Source organism: Oncorhynchus keta, chromosome 27 (assembly GCF_023373465.1).
Source record: "Oncorhynchus keta strain PuntledgeMale-10-30-2019 chromosome 27, Oket_V2, whole genome shotgun sequence".
Taxonomy (NCBI): domain Eukaryota; kingdom Metazoa; phylum Chordata; class Actinopteri; order Salmoniformes; family Salmonidae; genus Oncorhynchus; species Oncorhynchus keta.
This window is the reverse complement of record NC_068447.1, coordinates 39,655,441-39,677,305: the sequence shown is the minus strand read 5'-3', so window position 1 is coordinate 39,677,305 and position 21,865 is coordinate 39,655,441. Positions and strand designations below refer to the sequence as shown.

Sequence of the window (21,865 nt, the reverse complement as noted above, 5' to 3'; positions counted from 1 at the left end):
GATTTACCCACAATTTCTATGCTTCTCCCTACTCATGTGTATCTTGCTCCGTATTCACCTCTCCCTCCCATTTGTCCCTGTGTTTGACCCCTGACCCCTCAGTGGCACAAGGTCAGAGAGTAGTACGCAGGACGGTGTATTTGTGCTTTAAAAAGAGCTGACAGGAAAAAGAGGCTCCGTTTTAGTGGGTCTTTCCTACATAGTAAAACAAGTTGTCAATGGGAGGGAACAGTGTAAGAAGCAGTGCTAGAGAACAGCACTTGCTTACATCTTTCAATATCAGATTAAAATAAGTCACTTGCGTATATGATTTCAATCTTGATGACATGATATTGGAATATTCTAATCCTATGGGCACGGAAGTTGACCTCAATATTGTTGAAACTTCTGGTGGCTGAAATATCAAAATGACTGCCTCCCTCATGACCCCATGTCTTCGCACAGTCTACTGTGCTAACCTGTCCACAAACATGGGCCAGTACACTGCTCTCTGTTCTTTTGTCATTCAACCTACGCCTAGAGGAGTCTACAATTAGCCAACTCTGAAAAAAGATTCAGGGGTCCCATGGCTGCAGGGAGGCTGGAGAGACTTCCTGGAGGCACAGCCTGGGGAGGGGAGAGGTCAGTTCTGTTCGGGATGGGAAGTACAAACTAAACTCTCCTCTTCAAAACAAGTCAACATACGGGTCCCCCTGCCCAACCCACCACCCGCCGTTGCCAACCTCAATTACAGCAGTCTGTGTTTAAAAGATGGGGCGGCAGCCACGCAATTACCCTGAAGGATTAGTCTGTGGTGGCAGTGTCATTGTTGGGGAGGAGAAGGGGAATTCTGTGTAAAGAGGTGACCCTCCCTTGATGCCGGACCTTGGCATTAATCCCTCCCGGACCGATAAATCCAGATATTCTTTCACAAGGTGTGTTCAGGAGACAAAGAGATAAAACAGAGAGGAAGATAAGTGTGTAGAGCGTAAAGAGCAGGCGAGAAGGGTAATAAAAAAAGGATACAGCCTAGTTATTTCACCATAAATTCTGTTAGAAATTCCAGGGGCTGGAGTCTGGTTTGGGAGTTCATTTGACTGATTTACAAAAAAAGGTCGCCTACTATTACTCGGCGTATCCGCGATAATAACATGTTTTGGATTTTGGGGCGATTTTCTCGAGAACACGGGTCCTTTTTCCTAATTGAAGGCTCAGACAAGACCGTCATTCTTAAACCGTTAATTAGCTTCAACCATCCTGCTGACTCCCTACCTCAGAAATTAGCCCTAACCAGTAATTACACATGAAGGCTTTAGTTTGGTTTGCCATGAAGAAGAGCAGAGCTTCACGTGTGAGGAGGGATTTGAATGTTATGTCGTTTCAACCCACCATCTACGCCACGGCGAGCCTCGTTATAAAAGACTTTGAAAAACCAGCCAGTTACATTGGTCGTCCCCGACTCCCTGTCGTCCCAAGGCCATTTCCATTGGAGTGTCGGTTGGTCGTTGGTGTTGCCCAGTCAGATGCCCCCTTCCTGTTATTCCACTGCCTGCTTCCAGTTAAAAGTGGCTCACATGGCTTGGGGTTGGCGTCACCATCTCATGGGTACCTCCTCCTGGCTTTGAATACGGGGCGGCAGCGTAGCCTAGTGGTTAGAGCGTTGCGAGTTCAAACCCCTGAGCTGACAAGGTACAAATCTGTCGTTCTGCCCCTGAACAGGCAGTTAACCCACTGTTCACAGGCCGTCATTGAAAATAAGAATGTGTTCTTAACTGACTTGCCTGGTTAAATAAAGGTTAAAAAAAATATATATATATATATTTTTTAAATACCTTACTGATAAGACAATCAACAGATCGGCTCACGTCTCACACACACACACACACACATATTGTTGGCCACGTGTCAAATCCTTAGGCCTAGTTTCCATACATACAGGGGTATCCCCTTTCCGCATTTCAATGACATGTGTGACATTGTTTTGCTGTGAAATTGGTTGTGTTTTTTTGATGCAAGCCTACTACCCAGCAAGGTAAGTATCTCCACGGAGAGCACTATTTAATCTGATGACTGCCTTCATTTGCATCATTCATTGTCTCGCCAATCACGATTGAAAAATGAATGACCCAAGACTGATGGGGTCACTACTAAACTCATTTCAAGGAAACCCAAGTAAAAAACACAACGGCGATCAAATCTGCCACTGTCATTAAGAACGATTTACCATCGGAAGACCGCCTAAGCGTTTTGCGTACGTGAGAACTTCGGAAACAACCCCTTGTTTGAACGTCAAGAGAATGGTAGAAAAATACAGTATGGGAAGAAAGAGGTCGATTGGCTAATAGACAATGATGGCGGTGCGTTGGGAGTTCTGTGGAGTCAAAAGCTTGTTGTAGCTTGCATGAGGCCAACTGTGACTCTAGGTATAGGTCTGTACGTCACCCACAGCTTCCTGCTTGGCTATAGCCACCAGCAGAGACTGTGTCTTTACCCAATCACCGTCCGTCCGTGTGTGTGTGTGTGTGTGTGTGTGTGTGTGTGTGTGTGTGTGTGTAGACGTCACGTACGATTACCGGAAGTGGAATATTACATACTACCTGGAGTAGAACATCCACTGGAGTGGAAAATTTGATCATTAATGTATTTCAAATGTGCTCTGTGTGTCATTGAGATTACACAGTAGGCCTGTGCTTTATGGGGTGAAATCACTTTCCAGATCGCAAATTCTTTCATGTCCTCGGCCAATTCAACCACGCGATCGCAGAAGTGAGATGTAGCCTATGCTGTAGAAATACTTCAATTCTGTTCTATAAAAAGGTACGTTTCCATAAATCATGTCCAGAGAAAAAAATAAAATGCTTGAAATTAATATAAAACACCATCATAAGCATTATTGGTTTCTGTGTGAAGAAGGAGTTCCAGTCTTTAACAGGCATATCAAAAAACACTGCTCTTAACTTCCACTATGTACTTCACATTGAAAACCCATTAGCCTTCTTTTCCCTGAGCAATCCCAATGCCCAAATCCTGCTTAGTAGTCTAACATCACAGTACCACCACAGGAGAAATCCCACCCATGCCAGCCGGAGTGGTTCTGGCTCCGTCCCAAATCAAATTGGATTTGATTTGATTTGAAATGGCACCCTATTCCCTATGTGTAGTGCGCCACATTGGAACAGACTCCTATGAGCCCTAGTCAAACGTAGCACTACATAGGAAATAGGGTGCCATTAGTGACAAAAGCCTTTGACTTCTCATACAGGGAAAACTTTCCTTACACAGAAAATGAGGTAATCCTTCCTTCCTTTTCCTGCTAAGAAACCCCAATCGGAGACTCTGTGCTCTCTTATTTCTCCTTACGACTCATAACGGGTCTACTTAAGCTATATTTATTTTGGCGCTTGTTATATAAAAGGCAATACAAGTTGTGAGGAATATTTGGATGACACTCAAGCATGAGTTATGTACATATTTTCCTGCTTCAAGCAATATTAAATCACTTACTGGATGGTAGAAGTATGTGTCTTCACAAATCAACAGCCAAAGACAACCAGGACACAGGGCTCTGAGCACGTAGAATAAGGGTCTACTTTCAATGCAAATTAAAAGGTATATACGCGCACGCACACGCACGCGCACGCGCACACACACACGCACACACACACGCGCACACACACACGCACACAAAGGCTCTCTCTCCCACGAGCGCGCACACAGACAGAGAGACAGCTAGATCATTTTACCTCGAATTATTGACAGTACATCTATAAATCGTGCTCCAGTGTTGGCCGCCCTCATGCCTAAGACCTTTTCAAAACAGACTGTTCCTCATTAGACCAGGACAAAAAAAGAGAGAAAGAGCCATATGAAAATTAAAAGGATGTGCACAGCTGCTTTAAATAGTCCTCTGATCTGTCCGTGCCAAGAGGCAGCTAGAGCCAGACTCATGCCGGAGGAGAGCCAAGCAGGGAAGGGAAGCATCATTAGGTAACTCGGTAAGGAATTAAGGCTTACCACTGTACCTCAATACCTGGGTTTCAGTCACCCTATAGATGATTGTTGAATAGCTGACGGCGTGACGTTGTGTGTTGTTTTTGCATTTGTTCAGACAATTATTTCACCACGCTGGAAGTTCAAGGGACTGTTTCGTTCGTGACTCGCTTTAAAAGGGTAGATAATATTACTTCCAAATAGTGTCACTACTTCCAAAAAAACAACATCAGAGAGATATTAGTCATCAAATGAATATATAAGGGGCAGGAATAAAAAGGTCAAAACCATCCAAGTGAAACCAATGAAACCAAAAGAGAGAAATAGAAGTCAGTCAGCTGGTTGAAACTTCTCCCCTTCCATCCATCCACCCTTCCATTCCGTCACCTTCCCTGCAGCTGTTTGTACTAGGAGGGGCGCGTTGCCGTGAGAACCCACACCTTTCGGGGCCTGTCTGGTCCTGTCCCGTTCCCGTAGAGACGGACGGGGGGGGGGGTGTAATTAACTATATATGTGGGAGACCTGTTACAGAGCGAGCTCAGACTGGCCTCTTCTCCTTCCTGTGCCAAGAATGCTGCCGCTAAATCAGTCAGGTGCACAAGTCAGGGTATTCTTGTGCCCAAGCACCTGCCCCTTTGCCAACCCACCCAGTTCCCTTTTGGGTGGTATAATCTGTGTTCTTTTTTTTTTTGTAAACAGTTTTTGTTGTTGTTGTTCTGAGCCCACTGCCCCCAAGTCGTCGTGACTTCGTCAAGTTCGACACCCCCCACCCCGACCCCTGATCTGCCCTATACGGAGCTCATGTGCGACGCTTGTGCCCTTCTCCCAGTCTGTCCTGTATGGAGTTTGGCACACCCGCCCGGGATCCAAAAATGCATGGCTTCACCGGTCGAGTGTGTAGCCATCTACCTAGTTTAAATATCAACAGTGCTGCCACAGAAGCGTAACACTTGGTTAGCATCATCGTTAACATTCAGTCTGGTTGGCTGATCACCAGTTCCTTTTAGAACCATAGCCGGGGGAAGGGTCCTGGAGGGGCTGCCGCACCCCTGACAAATGTAAATACATTTGCCAAATAAATATAAATTACTGCTGTCTGGTCAGAAATACATGAAATAATTCAGAATAACCTTTTACACCACAACTAGGCCTATAATTTAGCCACAAAAGACCAATAGCTGCAGATTGTGCGTAGCCCAATAACAAGGCATAAGCTTGAAGTGGGGAACAAGCAGCACATCTGAAGGTTAACAGCATGCAGCTAAGAGAGGCCTTTCATTTCAAATCCAATCGCAGGAAAACAGGTTGGAATCTATCTGCTGTAAGATACCAAAATATTTGATCAACTTCCAAATATGCCTATTGGGCAAACATTGTTTTACAGAGTAAGGTATTGCAATGACCTGACTAGATCACAAAAGGAACAACTGTCCAGATAGAGAATTGAGTTTACGAATTGGCGGTTTATTAACCCAACTTCACACAGGCTACCGTTTGGCCGTAGCCCACGCCAAATAAATGAAGGATACCCTATAAAAACAACCGTGACCTTCTCTTGTGAAGGCCAGACGTAAGAGAGAGAACAATGGCTAAACCTGGTCTTAACTTCCAGTGCTCCATCCCCCTGCCCAACCCCCTTCCACGCCACTCCGCCAACCGCCAGGATGCCCGACATCAGAACATTCCAGGCATTCCAGTGATTGGCAGAGAGCAGGTTGATTGGCATGGCGGACCCCGCGAACACTGGGTACTGGTACGTACGACACAAACAACTAACAGCATAACACATAACGCACAGCTGTCTGTGCGGGTCGCTACAGTGTGTTTTTGGCACAAACATGTCGGCCATTGCTGGCGAGTGAGCTGCGCATCATTGCGTGAGTCAGAGAAACCGGAAAGGGGGAGGCTATACGGACACTCCACATGTCCAAATTGATGACATATAAACGGATTCGGTTCAGTCAGTGATCCTGATGAGCCCTTCCCAGCTAGCTAGTTTAAGCTTGTGGGCTGTTATTGGCTACACGCAAGTGGGAGAGAAGGACACTGTTCCCGATATTGTAGAGTTGCCGGCTTGCAGCGCAAACTCTCCCCATTGAGCAGTAGACTATCTCGGATAATGCCATTCAGATGGCTACTACCAATTTGACAAGTTATTTCTTGTGTAGGCTGTTATCCTATTCAAAATAAAATCACGTCTCCCGTTGGCAAGCACCTTGATACAACATTCATTGGCACAGGCTCGTCGCTAGGTTAGTTAATTGGCATGTCACAGTGACATCCAGAGGGAGATCGATACTACAAGTTATTTCTCCATGGCCCATCAAAATAAACATCACTTTCTTTTACAAGTTTTAACTAGCGCCATGCTGCTGTTGTTGCCAGCTAGCCAGCTATCAGGACAACCGACTGAACCGAATCCATTCGTCTCCACACTGTTGACTAGTCGTGTGTGCCACAGAAAGTTTATGACTCTAGTGACAAAATTATGGAATTTAGAAGGGAGGGGGGGGGGGGTTTGGCAGGCAAGAAAATGGCCTTGCCGAAATCCTCTCTCCCCCCTTCTAATTTCCTTAAATTTTGTGGCCAGAGTCAAATACTTTCTGTGACACACACTACTAGTCAACATGAGCTACCAAAATGATTCTGAAGTGTGCCAGGCCTTGCAGTCCCAAGACGGAAGGGGGAGCTTTGGACAGGCAATAAAATGCGTCCCCCCCGCAATAAACATTTCAGAATAACTACTAGTCGAATAAGTCATGGGGGAGATGAAGAATTTTGGTTTATTTATAGACTAATACACTTTTCAAATAGCCAAACCGAAAGCTGCAGACAATACTAGTGAAATCGCAACTAGCAAGCAAGTCGCAGCAATGAAGAATTGAGTGTGTGCGCGTTCACGGGGGGATTCTTGCAGGGGGAGATTTTCGGCACAATAACGGCACAAATTACAAATTAAGCACTGAATAGGTAGTCTAGACTCTAGCTAACCTCCATATACAAAAATATCCACACAAGCCACACATCATGAATTAAAAGATTATCAATATTATTAAGTTACATCTTCAATGCTTTTAAATAGTATCACAATCAGTAGAAACAATCAAGATAGCAGATTTACAGCCATCATCAACATCAATGATCAGCTGACAGTTTACCCTCTTTTCCTGATGTCAATCACATCTAACTACCAATCATATCTGTAACTGTCAATCAGAACTCATTTTGAGCACCTGCCCCCTGAAAGGTCCATGCACGGCCCTGCTGCTAACCGCCACAGCACGGTCAGGCAGTCAGTCAGTCCAGTATTAACTCAGAACTAGGCCTAGGCCTAGCTATCGGCCTGAACAGTCCCAGACCTACAACAAAGGTTTAAATTAGCTTCATACGACTATGGTACAAACCCTTTGGAAAACACATGAAATAGTTATCTAAGCCTAAACTCAGTACAGGTAGTGTTAAGTAATGTGATGATGACTCTACTCGTAGACAGCTATAGTAGGTCGTGTCAGTACCAGACTTTCATGGGACACCTGGATGTACTCAGTGAATTATTGGACAGGTGAACTTGACTAATGCTACGCCAGGGCGCATGTCTCATGCGGTGACTGGAACAGACTCACAAATGCCTCTGGGGCGCTGAGTTACCGCAGAATGGAACAGTTATAATACTATGAAGTAGGACCAAAGGAAGAGCTATAAAGACCAAGCACTTTCAAATAAAAATGGAGAAATAACGTGAGGAAAGAGACTGCAGTCCAGTTGACTGACTCTCTCTATCTCCCCTTCTCTCCCTCCCTGTTGCCAAAAGCAGCTCAGTTCAAAGGGTTTGTTCAAGCTCCTTAAAATACTCTTAAAATGAAATGTAAAAAGTTGAATGTTTCTGTTCGGAGTCAAATGGCTTCTTTGATGAGTTCATTTAAAACCACATGGGATATAATACAAAGTGTATTTTTAAAAAGCTCTAATCATGTCTAAAACGTTTATGCAATGCAGACAATCGGAGTGAAACGCAACAAGAGGTAATAAGAAGAGATGGGACTGCTGCATAACTGGCCTGCTTCATTAGCGCCCCCTGCTGACTAAGACCAGACCTGTCACAGACAGGAGACAAGGACATTTCCCTGCTGCTCTGTCTGCCAACTGAAGACAACATTAGCACAAGTGAGGGAACAAGGCTTTGCTGTGCCATCCTCTGAAATATACGAGTTTGTCAACCGACTGGAGAGATGTAAATGATTAAATGGAAATCAGACAGGAAAAGGCAGCAAAGAAGAAGAGTGGGGGAGAGATTTGAGGCTGGGACAGGGATGTTGCTTGCAGTTGAAAACAAGGCTTCCCTCCCTCCCATCCATCCCAGTCCAGTCACCAGCGAGCTTCTCAGTCTTTTCCCTGCTCCTATCCCAGTCCAGTCCCCATAACTAACAGGCCTCGTCTTAATCTCCTTACATAACGTCAGCCCGTGACCTCGGCCAAGGAGACGGGTTGCGTCAGTCGGACAGGCTTAGTCCCAAATGAACTCCCCTCCTCCCACCGGTGCACAGATCAACACACACACACGATGTAGACCAGGGATGTCAAACCAATTTTGTCTGTGGGTCGTATTCGGTCTTCGCCAAGGTCCGGAGGGACGCACTGATTAGAAAAATATATAAACAATAGTCCTCTATCCATCGCTTTTGGAATTTCCGATGCTCCATGACTATCCAGCTTTGGTTTCGGTGATTCTTAGTAACGTGGAAAAAGTGAAGACACTGTATAATATCGGTCCATTATCATTTCTACACAGTTTTGATATGGTTTTAGTCTTTTCAATGTAGACAGAGGGTTGCTTTTCCCTGGTAGAAAAAAAATGATACAATAAAAAAAAAGTTTACTCAAACCACCCGGGGGGCCTGAATGGGCCTGAATGGGCCTGCAGGACTTGAGTTTGACACACGACGTAGACACTTCACCCACTGTGTACGTTCACTGGCTCTTGCTCAACTTTTACAAACAAAATCCTAAAAGGCCTGTAGAAGATCCTTGTTGCCTGTTATAACACGAGCAGGGCAGGAGAAAAGCGATGTACAGTAGTAGTGTTTCTATCACCCAGGGAAAGGACGGGAGGGACGGATCTGCCCAATAACGTGTGAAGCCGAAGAGAGGCTAAGAGACTGAAGCTACTACAGGTTCATCTCTCCAGCTCTCCTTGTGCCTTAACTTCCTTATACGTTTTTGCAACAGAGAATTGCTAGAACTAGCCTTGTTGTCGATAACTCTCCTTCCCTGTGCTGTGTTGTCTTTATTCCCTAGCTTTGTGCTCTTTTCCATTAATTCTCTCTTATTTTCCCCTCTTTCACTCCAGTCCATCATTTCCATTTTTTGTTAAAGAAAGGGACCGGTTGCTCGGTCACAGAAACTGAGGGTGAAACACGTCTTATCCAGATTGAGAGAAAGGGCTCCTGTGAAGTGAACCGCTTGGGGGAGAGCCGAGCGACCAGACAGAGACTGCTTTGGTTCATCTGGCCGTCTGGCTATGGTCCTGTTTTCAGAAAGCAGCCGCTTCAAAGGAATAATTCCTTTCACAGTCTAGTGGCCAGACACACTGCCTCACGCCTCGTACCCTTTTAACACCTAACAGAAGAAAAGGAGTTTCTCCCTAATCAGGTTGTACGTAGCGGGACCTCACCATAGAGCTTCAATATTCTAGATACCTTTACGAGGGTAAAGGTCTTATGGGGTCAAGCTGGACCTCGTGTAGCATACGAGTTCTGTCCAAATGGACAATCCAAATGAAATAAAGTTACACACTGATCTCTCACTGTGGATTTATTTGATAATGATTTGGGCTCAATGAATCAGGCTCAAAGGGATAATCCCTAACTGACTGGCCCATCCCAGGATGTGAGTCTTACCTTCGAGGCCTGTCGACGGTCAGGGCACTCGGGATGCTGGCACACCACCCAGTCCTCCTCCTGAACAGGCTTCTCGTCTGGAACACACAGCAGAGGAAAGACCATGAGAAACACACACCTCTGTAGAAGATCACACACACAGACCAAATAAAATAAATATGTCACCCTCGACCACTGCTACTCTAACTTCCGCGATGCATACAAAGTCCTCCCCCGCCCTCCCTTCGGCAAATCTGACCACGATGCCATCTTGCTTCTTCCGTCTTATAGGCAGAAACTCAAACAGGATGTACCAGTGACGAGAACCATCAAACGCTGGTCCGACCAATCGGAAGCCACGTTTTAAGAATGTTTTGATCACGCGTACTGGAATATGTTCCGGTCAGCCTCCGAGAAAAACATTGACTCGGTAAGTGCGTTTATAAAGAAGTGCATTGGAGATGTTGGACCCGCTGTGACTATTAAAAGGAATCCAGCCACGTCACGAACACCGACATCATGCTTCCAGACAAACTAAACACCTTCTTTGCCCGCTTCGAGGACAATACATTGCCACTGTCGCGGCCTGCTATCAAGGACAGCACCACCCCCTCTCCTTCTCAATGACAGACGTGAGTCCTTCAGTCAAGGATCATATCAACTCCACCTTACCGGTCACCCTAGATCCACTTCAGTTTACATACAGCCCCAATAGGTCCACAGGTTTGCAGACGACACAACAGTAGTGGGCTTGATTACCAACAATGACGAGAAAACCTGCAGGGAGGAGGTGAGGGCACTCGGAGTGTGGTGTCAGGAAAATAACCTCTCACTCAACGTCAACAAAACAAAGGAGATGATCGTGAACTTCAGGAAACAGCAGAGGGTGCACCTCCCTATCCACATCAAAGGGACAGCAGTGGAGAAGGTGGAAAGTTAAGTTCCTCTGCATATCACAGACAAACTGAAATGGTCCACTCACGCAGACAGTGTGGGGAACAAGGCGCAACAGTGCCTCTTCAACCACAGGAGGCCTAAAACATTTGGCTTGTCAACCAAAACCCAGACTAACTTTTACAGATGCACCATCGAGAGCATCCTGTCGGGCTGTATCATAGCCTGGTACGGCAACTGCACCACCCTCAACCGCAAGGCTCTCCAGTGGGTGGTGCGGACTGCACAACGCATCTCCGGGGGCAAACTACCTGCCTTCCAGGACAGCTACACCACCCGATGTCACAGGAAGGCCAAAAAGATAAATCAAAGACAACCACCGAGTCACTGCCGGTTAACACCGCTACCATCCAGAAGGCGAGGTCAGTACAGGTGCATCAAAGCTGGGACCGAGAGACTGAAAAACAGCTTCTATCTCAAGGCCATCAGACTGTTAAACAGCAATTACAAACTCAGAGAGGCTGCTGCCCACATTGAGACCCAATCACTAGTCACTTTACACAATGCACTCTAAATATTGCCACTTTAATAATGTTTACATATCTTACATTACTCATATCACATGTATATACTGCATTTTATACCATCTACTGCACCTTGCCTATGCCGCTCGGCCGTCGCTCATCCATATACTTACATGTACATATTCTCATTCACCCCTTTAGATGTGTGTGTATTGGGTAGTTGTTGGGGAAATTGTTAGATTACTTGTTAGACATTACTGCACTGTCAGAACTAGAAGCGCAAGCATTTCGCTACACTCACATTAACATCTGATAACCATGTGACCAATAAAATCTGACTTGAAAACATACTGTAAACCCATCAGGCCTGAGAATGCTCTATATATAGGGTGTAAGAGTTCAATTGAAAGACCGAGAAAACGGCATTGTTGCCAAAAGGGTCCAGACATGACAGAGCTGTACTGCAACAACTTTCCAAGAACCTTGGAATAGCAGACCTGTCCACAGTGACGACTGTGTCTCTCCCACTCTTTCTTATACTCCATTGTGAGTATATAATATGTTAAACAACAGGCTCCAGGATCAATGACGAACATCATATCTAGCCAACTAGAATCAATGTAAAGACAAAGTGGTGAGTGGCTAGTGCCAGACAAGTGGTTTTGAATAAGAAGCACACAAACTACAGAAATCTCAATATCAAAATGGATTCCTTCACAAAAACACAGGAGCAACCAGAAACTAAAACATACACAGTTCTGAGCCCAAAAGTTAACTCTGTTTGTACATGAGCTACAGAGAGAGGACCTCAAAAGTACCTATTAACCTTCTTAAATGAGACAAAAACAAGCCTTAAACCCCACTCATGCCAAGAAACAGGTCTGGATCAAGGGCTGCGATACAACTTACTAAAATCCCCCAAAACACACCTGTTGCTCTTCCACTACAGGCATGGCACAAGGCAGGGATAGCAGCAGGGCAGGGGCAATCCCTCCCAGAGTCTGTCCCTCCTGCCTTGCCTGGGAGCAGGCCGAGACATGCTCTCACTCATCCTGGGCCTCTGCCAACACCACCTCTGTTAATGACTCCTTCTAGGTTTACAGGCAGCACACTGCGCAGGGAGAAACACATTTTTATTCAGATTTTTTTCTTCCTTCAGAGGCACTTTTCCTCAAACTACAAGTCTTTATGACACTTGTCTAGTCCTAAAGGCAACAATTTTGCACTGCAGAACTGTTTTCGGCCAGTGCAGAGGAAATGGAAAAGCTCCACTATGAGGCCCGCGGAGGCAACCAGCCACAGAGGTGACCCAAGCTCCAGGTAATGGCCGACCAGGAGTCTGCTTCTTGATCTCTGACTCCTGACCCTGTAGGAACACTCTCTCACCTGTGAAGTTCATGATATTCTGTCTCTCGTATAGCTAGCTGCCTATACCTCTGTGTACCATACCTTTACTATGGGACTCTTCCTCCCGCCCTCGGTCTTTCCCCCTTTTGTCTCTCCAGCTCACTCGCCTCCCATCACCGTCTCTCCTGCTTTGGATCACTTCGTACCCTCATACTCCTCGTACTTTTCCCTTTCTCTGCCTATTTGGCCCTCACCGCCTGTGTGTCTCTGTCCCTCTCTGATGAACAGGAATTCCTGAACTCAGCACTGCTGATTAAGCCAAAAACAAACAAACACAAGGCCACATGTGACAGCAGACAATGAGTTGATGCACACCAAAGAGACAGCAGAGCGTTCAGCCTGCACAGCCTTTCCCTTGCTCTCTCTACAGCTTCCCAGTGCCTCAAGTCGGAGGCATAACGTCAATAAACAAGACACAGCATTGAGTGGCAAGCAAGTCACTTTCATACAGCAATAAATAGAAAAGGGATGTGTAAGGCCATGATAATGAAAACGGGATATTTTGTACCATGGCCACAACTGGCTGAAGACCCCCGTAGCCCAGTCCGATCCTGTGTGCTGTAATCAACTCTTCCATCATTGTCAAGTCAAAGGCCAACATCATGGTCAAACGGAATTGGATAAAGCCCTTCGAGTAGACCACCAGGCTACTAACTCTACCTCACTCCCTCGTTCACCCATAAACCTCAAATCACATCACCTCATTCTCCCTCAGACCCGCACAGCCTCACCAGCACAGCTCCATGTTTAGGCAGAGCGAGGCAGAGCCAAGAGTACGTTTCGCCGCAAGCCTTGAGCACACTTTTATACGGAATGTTAAGAATGCCTCAGTCCTGCATTCAATTTGCTGAGCTTTGCCGTGGCACATCGGGCGTCTGAGGCTGAGCTATTCTCTGTTTGTTCCGTTTTATTCCCCCCTCTCTCATTTGAAAGGGGATTGAGGGAGGGCGATTGTCTGAGCCAGTTGCACACAGGCCAGGAAGAGGATTATTATGCAATGGCCGCCGTCGACCGTCTCCTAGAAGACAAAAGACAGATGGCAGATGGAGAGCTTGCTGCCCTGCCAGGGAACAAGGTGTTTCCTAGGCCTGGGGCTGGCAGAGATGTGTTGCACTCTATTGCGCTGCATGTGTCAGCATAGCTTATTTCAGTGTCAGAGGCGGGCTGGAAGGCACTGGGAAGGAGCTCTGCATCTGCGCCAAATTGTCCCAGCAAGAAGCCCCATTACAAAAGAGATTCATTGTTAAGATGTCTCTGCTATAAAAACACAAACCCCTTTTCCAGGCGCTACCACTGTGTGATGTAACTGGGGAGGCAAAGATGAGGATGGGAAACGTGATTTTGGGACTTCCTTACAGGCTGCCCCCAGGTGGTAAGGGTAGGCAACAACACATCCACCACGCTGACACTCAATACGTGGGCCCCTCAGGAGTGCGTGCTTAGTCCCCTTCGGTACTCCCTGTACACCCATGACTGGCCACGCACGACTCCAACACCACCATTAAGTTTTCCGACGACATGACTGTGGTAGGCCTGATCACCGACGATGATGAGACAGCCTATTAGGGAGGGGGGTCAGAGACCTGGCAGTGTGGTGCCAGGACAACTACCTCTCCCTCAACATCAGCAAGACAAAGGACCTGACTGTAGCTAACTGGAAAGGGAGGCCTGAGCACGCCTCCATTCACATCAACGGGGCTGCAGTGGAGCGGTTTGAGAGCTTTGAGTTCCTTAGTATCCACATCACTAAGGACCAATCATAATTCAAACACACAAACACAGTTCTGAAGAGGGCATGACAATGACTCTTCCCCTTCAGGGGGCTGAAAAGATTTGGCAATGGCCCTCAGATCCTGAAATAGTTCTACAGCTGCACCATTGAGAGCATCTTGACTAGCTGCATCACCACTTGGTATGGCAAATGCTTGGTATCCGACCCTAAGGGTAGTGCGTACGGCCCAGTACATCGCTGGGGCCAAGCTTCATGCCATCCAGGACCTCTATACTAGGCAGTGTTAGAGGAAGGCCCTAAAAATTGTTAAAGACTCCAGCCACTCAAGTCATAGACTGTTCTCTCTGCTACCGCACGGCAAGCGGTACCTGAGCACCAAGTCTGGGACCAAAAGGCTCCTGAACAGCTTCTACCCCCAAGCTATAAGAATGCTGAACAGTTAACAAAATGGCTACCCTTTCTATTTGCATTGACTCTCTTGCACACTCATTGGATTTTACCCACACACATACTACACTGACACTCCAACACACACACACACACACATATTAGCACACACACACTGCTTCTACTACTCTGTTTATTATATATCCTGATTGCCTAGTCACTTTTACCCCACAGCAATCCAAGGCACTGCACCTCAGTGCTAGAAGCGTCAATACCGACCCTGGTTCGATTCCAGGCTGTATCACAACTGGCCGTGATTGGGAGTCCCATGGGCGGGGCACAATTGGCCCCAGCGTCGTCCGGGTTTGGCCAGGGTAGGTTGTCATTGTAAATAAGAGTTTGTTCTTAACTGACTTGTCTAGTTAAATAAAAATGTAATAAAACATTACCTCAATTATCTCATCCCTGCACCCCTTACCAATGACTCGGTACTGGTACTCCTTGTATATAGTCTCGTTATTGTTATTTTATTGTGTTACCATTTTCTTTTTTAATATTTAAAAAAATATATTAATTCTGCATTGTTGAGAAAGGGTTCGTAGGTAAGCATTTCACCTTCTACACCGGTTGTATTCGGCACATGTGACAAATAAAATTAGATTTGATTAATTAGACCGCCACCATTATTGAAACCCTGGCACTCTTGTAGCCTGGTCCAGATTTGTTTGTGGTGTCTTGCCAATTTCATAGAAGTTGGCAAAACCGCACAAACAGATCTGGGACCAGGCAAGTACTCTTGTACACTCGGCAGAAATGGTGGCCTGAGCGGAGCAGCCGGGGCTGCCTGGCTGGGCCTTGTTATTCCAGAACAGCAAACGACAGACCAGCTGTTATTAATGGAGCAGCATATTCAGTGGCAGTCAGTGGGGCCTGAACAAAGTCATCCTGTTGATGTTGTTTTACCCCTGTAGTGGCACACACACACACACACACACACACACACACATCTAAAAACACGGCCACACAGTGCTTCCTCCACTACCAAAGTCCCCAGCAGAGCACAACAATGAGAAACTATTTAGAACAGAAGAGAGACAGATAGTGGAGGGTGGATCACTATTTGGATGCAGGAAGAAAAAATGTATTTCAACGATTTGTTTGAGTTTCAGGCTGTGCCTGGATAACAGTATACAACAACATAGTTGAAAAGGGGAAATACATGTTTAGTTCAATCGAATGTTGAAGAGACATAACTGACAAATAAACAAATAAAAAAAAATTAAAAAGTGCCAAAAACACCACAAAACTGAAAGCATAATTCTGTCCAAAGAGTATTAGTGCACCAGCTTATAATACTCTTATTACCATATTTAAGAGTATCATGTGGGGATCAGTCATTACATAAGCAGAATGTTTGAATGCCTTAATGTCTAACTGAGCAGCACCATACAACACCAGGTCATTTCAGTTGATTATTTAAATGTGATTTGATCCCGTGTCGGGGCAAGTGCTATGGGATGAAATGGCACAGAGCGAAAGGGTGGAGAGGTATGTTCCTCCGTTATTGGGGCCTGCGTCCTGATTATAGGTTAAAGAATGCTACAGTAGTGTGCACTACATTCAGGGGATAAGGGGAGACGGAAAGGACTGCCCAAGCCACAACCCCGCAGTCTGAGAAACCAAATGGCTACCTAAAATTATCTTCTTTAAGTGTCCCTCAGCTGACCCTGTAGTAGAACCCTTTTTGGTTCCAGGTAGAGACTTTTTTTTTGCAATAAATATTTATTAGATTTTTTAAGAGCGCGCAGTCCCCTAGGCAACCCTTACCCCAGCCTAGTTGAGAAATGTTTTCAGTAGCAGTAGAGTTGAGGCTTAATTACAAGGACTGTGGGACCAGGTAGGGATCAAAGACCTGCCGTTCAGTTCTATCTGTGGCAGTCAGACATTCCACTTCTTCTAGAACACAAAGGTCTACTCTGCAGACACCTGAAGCTGCCCAGTGAGTCAGCAGACAGAGCAGAGGCAAACCTCCAAGAAACTGCTGGCCTGGTTGGGTCTGGGAGGATTGGATAAGAGCATTCCTGTAGCCAGCTCTAGCCCAAAGTTATTACATCCCTTTTCCCTTTCACTAATGGCATAGAGGGCAGTGGATGGGGGAAAGCAGAAGCACTGAGTGGAGAAAGACAGTAACGCAATTCAGCTGTCCTAGTGTCAGTCCCAAAAGGCACCCTATTCCCTATATAGTGCACTACTTTCGACCAGAGCCTAGTCAAAAGTAGTACACCTTATAACAAAATAGGGTGTCATTTGGAACGTCGACCGACAGTATGCACTCACTCCTTCTTCTGTGGTAAATATTTCATCTCCACAGCAGCAGCTGTTCCTATCCCCATTCGCTTCTCGGCTACTCTCATTTGAGGTGCTCTCTATGCCAGGTCACTGAGTGTCGAGTGCTTTCCACGGACTGAACGGAAGAAGAGAGCAATGGAAAGAAAAGAAAAAGCTTTCCGTGATGGTGCTGAAATTCTGGAGGTCAGATCTCTGATGTATAACCACATGGCATCGCCATCTGCTAGCAGAGCAACCGGCTACATTTCATTCTTCAAGTTGGTCAGTGTCATATGACAACGTGGCTGATTCAGATCAATTATACAACATCATAGGCCTAATAGTAAATGTCAAATGCTAGGCTTCATGGAGTCAGTTACCATGATCATCTTCCAATGGAATCAAATTTCCCCCTGCCAGTGCCATTCAGTCTAAATGGAAGTAAGCATGCAATGAACATGTTATTACTCACATACCACACAATCAGCTAGGTCAATGGTCCAGCCCTTGAATATATAATCGGATGCGTGTACTTATCCCGTTCGCTCCATCCTAATGCTTACCGCACAGATCATGGATGACGTCCAGAGAGGAAGACCAGGAGTAGTGCTCTGCCACCTGCTCGGTGAGGTAGGAGGGGAGGGTCTCCAGCTCATACGCCCCCCTCTTCTTCCAATACAGGAACATGGTAACCAACCCCAGAGTCTCCCTCACTCTCAACCCTAACTATGGACCTTAACTCTTCAACCTTACCTAAACAACCTACAAATCCTGTCCCCCGATCACTGTACTCGACTGACACTAATGCCACACCAACATTATGCATTATTTTACCCACAACTACCTACATCTTCCCTTCCTTGCTACATCAAACTCATCTCTGAATCCATCTTCAACTCTCCAATGTAGTCCAACTCTTCAAATCTGCCAACAGCTCATTCAACTTCATTCAAAAAAACTGCACCTGCAAAACTAGGCTATATTACCTCATCCCGCTCAACCACTAAACACTTGCTTTGAACCTTCTCTCCAAGCCATGCACCAGAGTTCCTCGCTTCATGTCCAACTAGGCATGAATGAGTCAAGATTTCCATTTTAACTGGGTTTTTCATTAGCTCTCTGAAGAAACCAAACCACCGTCTTGGTTTGAAACGGTCTGTTCTTCAGATCCCTAACATTAAAACAGACAGCTCTGACACCTGACTCATCAACACCCTCCAGGATCTGGATTGTAAGATACAATCCAGCAGAAGAAGACAGGTCTAAACCCTCCACTCCAACTGTGCTCTGGTTTCAACACCTTGAAGAACCTAACGTATCCTCATAATCCCCAAAAAAACACCAACTAAAATGTTCTCTCTTTGGTCTTGGTAACTTGTCTCTTCCGGTTGCTCCTTCAGCCCTCCTGAAGTCAAGGTGTTATATAAGCATCCAAACAAAGAGAAGTCCCCTTCCGTCATCCCCTTCAAAGCCATTCGCTTGAGCTCCTGACTTTACTGTCGATGTCAAAACAAATCACTTCTCCTAAAATCTCACACAGTTCCATCTTCCCAAAGTAAACGTGCTTTGTTACTGCAACCTAGTGATAATTATGTTGTCACCATCCTCCCTTTCTCCCCGACCTTCAAAAACTTCTCCTGTGCGACAAGCCGACAAGCTGTTGAGTGTCATAGCCTGTGTAGGATGTATGGATGATAAGGAGGGGGGGGGCATTCGACCCACTCCACTCCGTCAGACAAGCAATGTATTCATACAGAGGTGCATTGCTATGCATGCTGGGATTGGCAGTCTGGGGCCAATGGCTTTCTCACTGGACAACACAAAGATCTCTTTTAAATTTACTCCTACACAGAGAGCAGAACTTTCTTTATGTTTTGGGCAAACTGTAAAAGCCTGAAATATTTCTGCATTAATTAGGCTGGCTAGAACCTTGTTCTGTCTGTCTCCGGAAAGATTGATTATTTTCTTCATGAATGCAACAAGTCTGTGATGGCTATGTTCAGCTATTTCTGCGGAGGTACAGTAGTACAATACAGAGACATTGGGGAACTGTTTCTCAGAGAGAGAGAAGACAGACATAGTAAAAACCAAGGCCCTTTTGCAACAACAACAAAAAGGCCACATACAGACAGAAGATGGAACATTTCCGCTCTGCAAATCGAGGATGGTTTAAAACCACACCCGTAAGTCATCAAATCCATTGACAAAACATTTTCTCAATGTCGCTCAAAAAGGTTGATTCGCTGTTATTATACCTCTGTAATAGGAAAATGGAATGAAATACCGTGAGAGTGCACTGTGCTAGCCATGGAAGGGAGGGACAAAGTCACACAAAGACCCAAATGTCCAATTTTGGGATGACAAATTAGAGGGTAGGATGGGAGCCGATCTGCTCTGCCGCTCGGGGCTTTGCAGACATGTGGTAATCATCTGGAACAGCTTTGAGTGCACTGCTGCTTGCTATTTAATGATGAGACCAGTCATGGGCTACAGCATGACAACTAGTGCCTGCTGCAGCATAAGGGCCTATTTTCAGCCGCCTCCTGCAGAAACAAACGGAACTACTAGAGGAGGCATTTAGACAAGTAGTCTCCCATCCCTTTCATCATCTCCCAAACAACCTATACAAAGAAAACTGTCTTTTGAAGGGGACATGTCATTACTCTGCAAATTACATCCAATCAGATTGCCCATCCAGTCTTGTGGTTGAGAAACACACATTATTGAATAGTAGCTTGGTCCAGGGGAGTAAAATGAAAATCACTCATACTAACTACCAGGTATATAGTCTATATGAATCATCTCCTCGGTAAACTTTGAAGTATTAAAAATGGGGAGTTTGAGGAGGAATGAGTTTGATTGAGTGTGGGTACAAAACTGTAACTGGGGGAGTGTGTGTGTGTGTGTGTGTGTGTGTGTGTGTGTGTGCTGGAGGAGGAGTGTGTGAGTGAGAGTGTTGACAGAGGGAGTGCAGTCAAGCCGAAGGACTTGTGCGTGCCCATGTTGAGGAGGTTTGGGGTTATATTTAGAAAGGTGGCCCATCATAAAGGGACTGGTTAACTCTTCACCACCCAGGCCAGCTGCAAAGAGCAAGCGCCAGGGAATCGAAGGGAGGCCTAATCCTATCCGAGCATCTGAACACCACGGAACAAACAACAGTAAATAGTACATCCAATGGCTTCGTCCTTCAGGGGCAGAAATGTGTTTTGACGTCTAGTATTAAGATTAACATTCGAACCAACAACAAACAAAAAAAAAGTGTGCTGAACTCAGATACACTAAGAAACAGGAAGCTTGTCTGTCCAGGAGAAAGCATTCAGACTGCTGCGTGCAGAGACAGGCCTGTGTTGCCTTCTATTGACTCTGCTCATAAAGAGCAGCAGCAGCGCATCCACTGACTCCACACGCAGAACTAGTGATGCAGATAAAAACTTTGCATCCTGGTCTTTGTTGTGCTTCTACATCAATGAGCATGTGCTGTGCCGTTCAGAGACAATGCAACAGGGTTTTGGCACAGCGAGGCAGCCCTTTCCAATGGATACGCTATAGAGAGCAACCCTCCCATACACACGCAAACGCGCCAAAAATGACTTAATTTGTAAACGTGAATATATTCAAAATACATTCATCCCAATCAAAGACACCAGTACATCAGCTACTCCACTATTCATGTGCCGCAAAAATAAAAGGGTGTGATTGTGTGTTCATTCCTGCAGAGAAAATTGCTATCAGACATGCAATTTAAAAAGTCCATCTTGAAACCACCAGTTAAGAGGGACAAACAACTGGTATTGCTTCCTTCAGCTTGTTGATATGAAGAATCCTTTAATTGAAACGGCATGGCTGAAATTGCAGTGGGTCTACCCTCTGAAATCCTCGCAGAAATCAAAACACTCATTCTCAGAGTGAAAATACAGTTATTGTCAGGAGGGCTCTAATGTTTATAAACAGTCATTTGGGCGTGTGTGTGTGTTTGTTTATAGAGGGACACTCTCAGAGGTAAACATTACCTCCAATATCTACTAACTTAATGAAGCACCATGTGTATGGCCTTAGGCTAGCCCCTTGTAATTATCCACTCGTTTCTGAAGAGCAGGGAAGCCACAGGTCCAATTTAACAGGGTGTGGTTCTCTCCAAGAGCCGTAGAGAATGACGGTTTAGAATTAATAGTGACCATCGACTCATTTGAAATGCATTACCCAAAGTGTGGTAATTAAACAACTTTTTATGTGCGTCCATAATGAGCCTGAACCAAAACCATACGAAATGCTCAGCTGGACAGATTGAGCACAGAACAGGACCTATAGGACTCAAATCCACATATTAAATGTGGATTGCTCCATTACTGAATTAATTGACTTAAAAATCAGGATGATCTGGCACAAAACTACAACTCCGACGAGAGAATCTGATAACAAACTGCATCGTAACACACAATAGCCTCTGCTATCGAATAACGCATGTCCCATCTGACTGAAAGAGGTTGAGTGTCTACCTCCCTGAGGGTAAAAGGCTGTGTCACTGTGTCCCCTGTAACTGTGTCCCCCGAGATCCCCCAGTCACAGGTCTGGGTCTCTGAAGAACGAACATCCCAGCTAAAACGAGGCTAATAGGGTCATTTCATTTGATTTCAATTACTTTTTGATCGCACCCCTTTTGATTTGAATTATTCTTTCTATACATATTTGCCAAAGGTCGAAGAGGTCAGAAAGTAACATTTTTGGTCCTGAATGCAAAAACATACAAA

General features: G+C 45.5%; 1 protein-coding gene across 6 annotated transcripts in view; it reads right to left on the bottom strand.

The window, feature by feature from the left end:
• Positions 1–21,865, bottom strand: part of plekhg5b (pleckstrin homology domain containing, family G (with RhoGef domain) member 5b) — a 67,820-nt gene that overhangs the window by 35,411 nt on the left and 10,544 nt on the right. For 2 of the 6 annotated variants that reach the window (XM_035739021.2, XM_035739025.2), the window contains exons 1-2: positions 17,681–18,723; positions 9,867–9,943 (exon numbers count right to left, since the gene is read on the bottom strand). The exons of 1 other annotated variant lie outside the window; for it this stretch is intronic. In XM_035739021.2, coding sequence (XP_035594914.1) covers positions 9,867–9,943; positions 17,681–17,804 — 201 coding nt within the window. In that variant the 5' untranslated portion in view covers positions 17,805–18,723. Of the gene's footprint in view, positions 1–9,866; positions 9,944–17,680; positions 18,726–21,865 lie in introns of those variants that run through there. 3 more of the 6 variants (XM_035739024.2, XM_035739030.2, XM_035739026.2) reach the window with 3 other exon arrangements.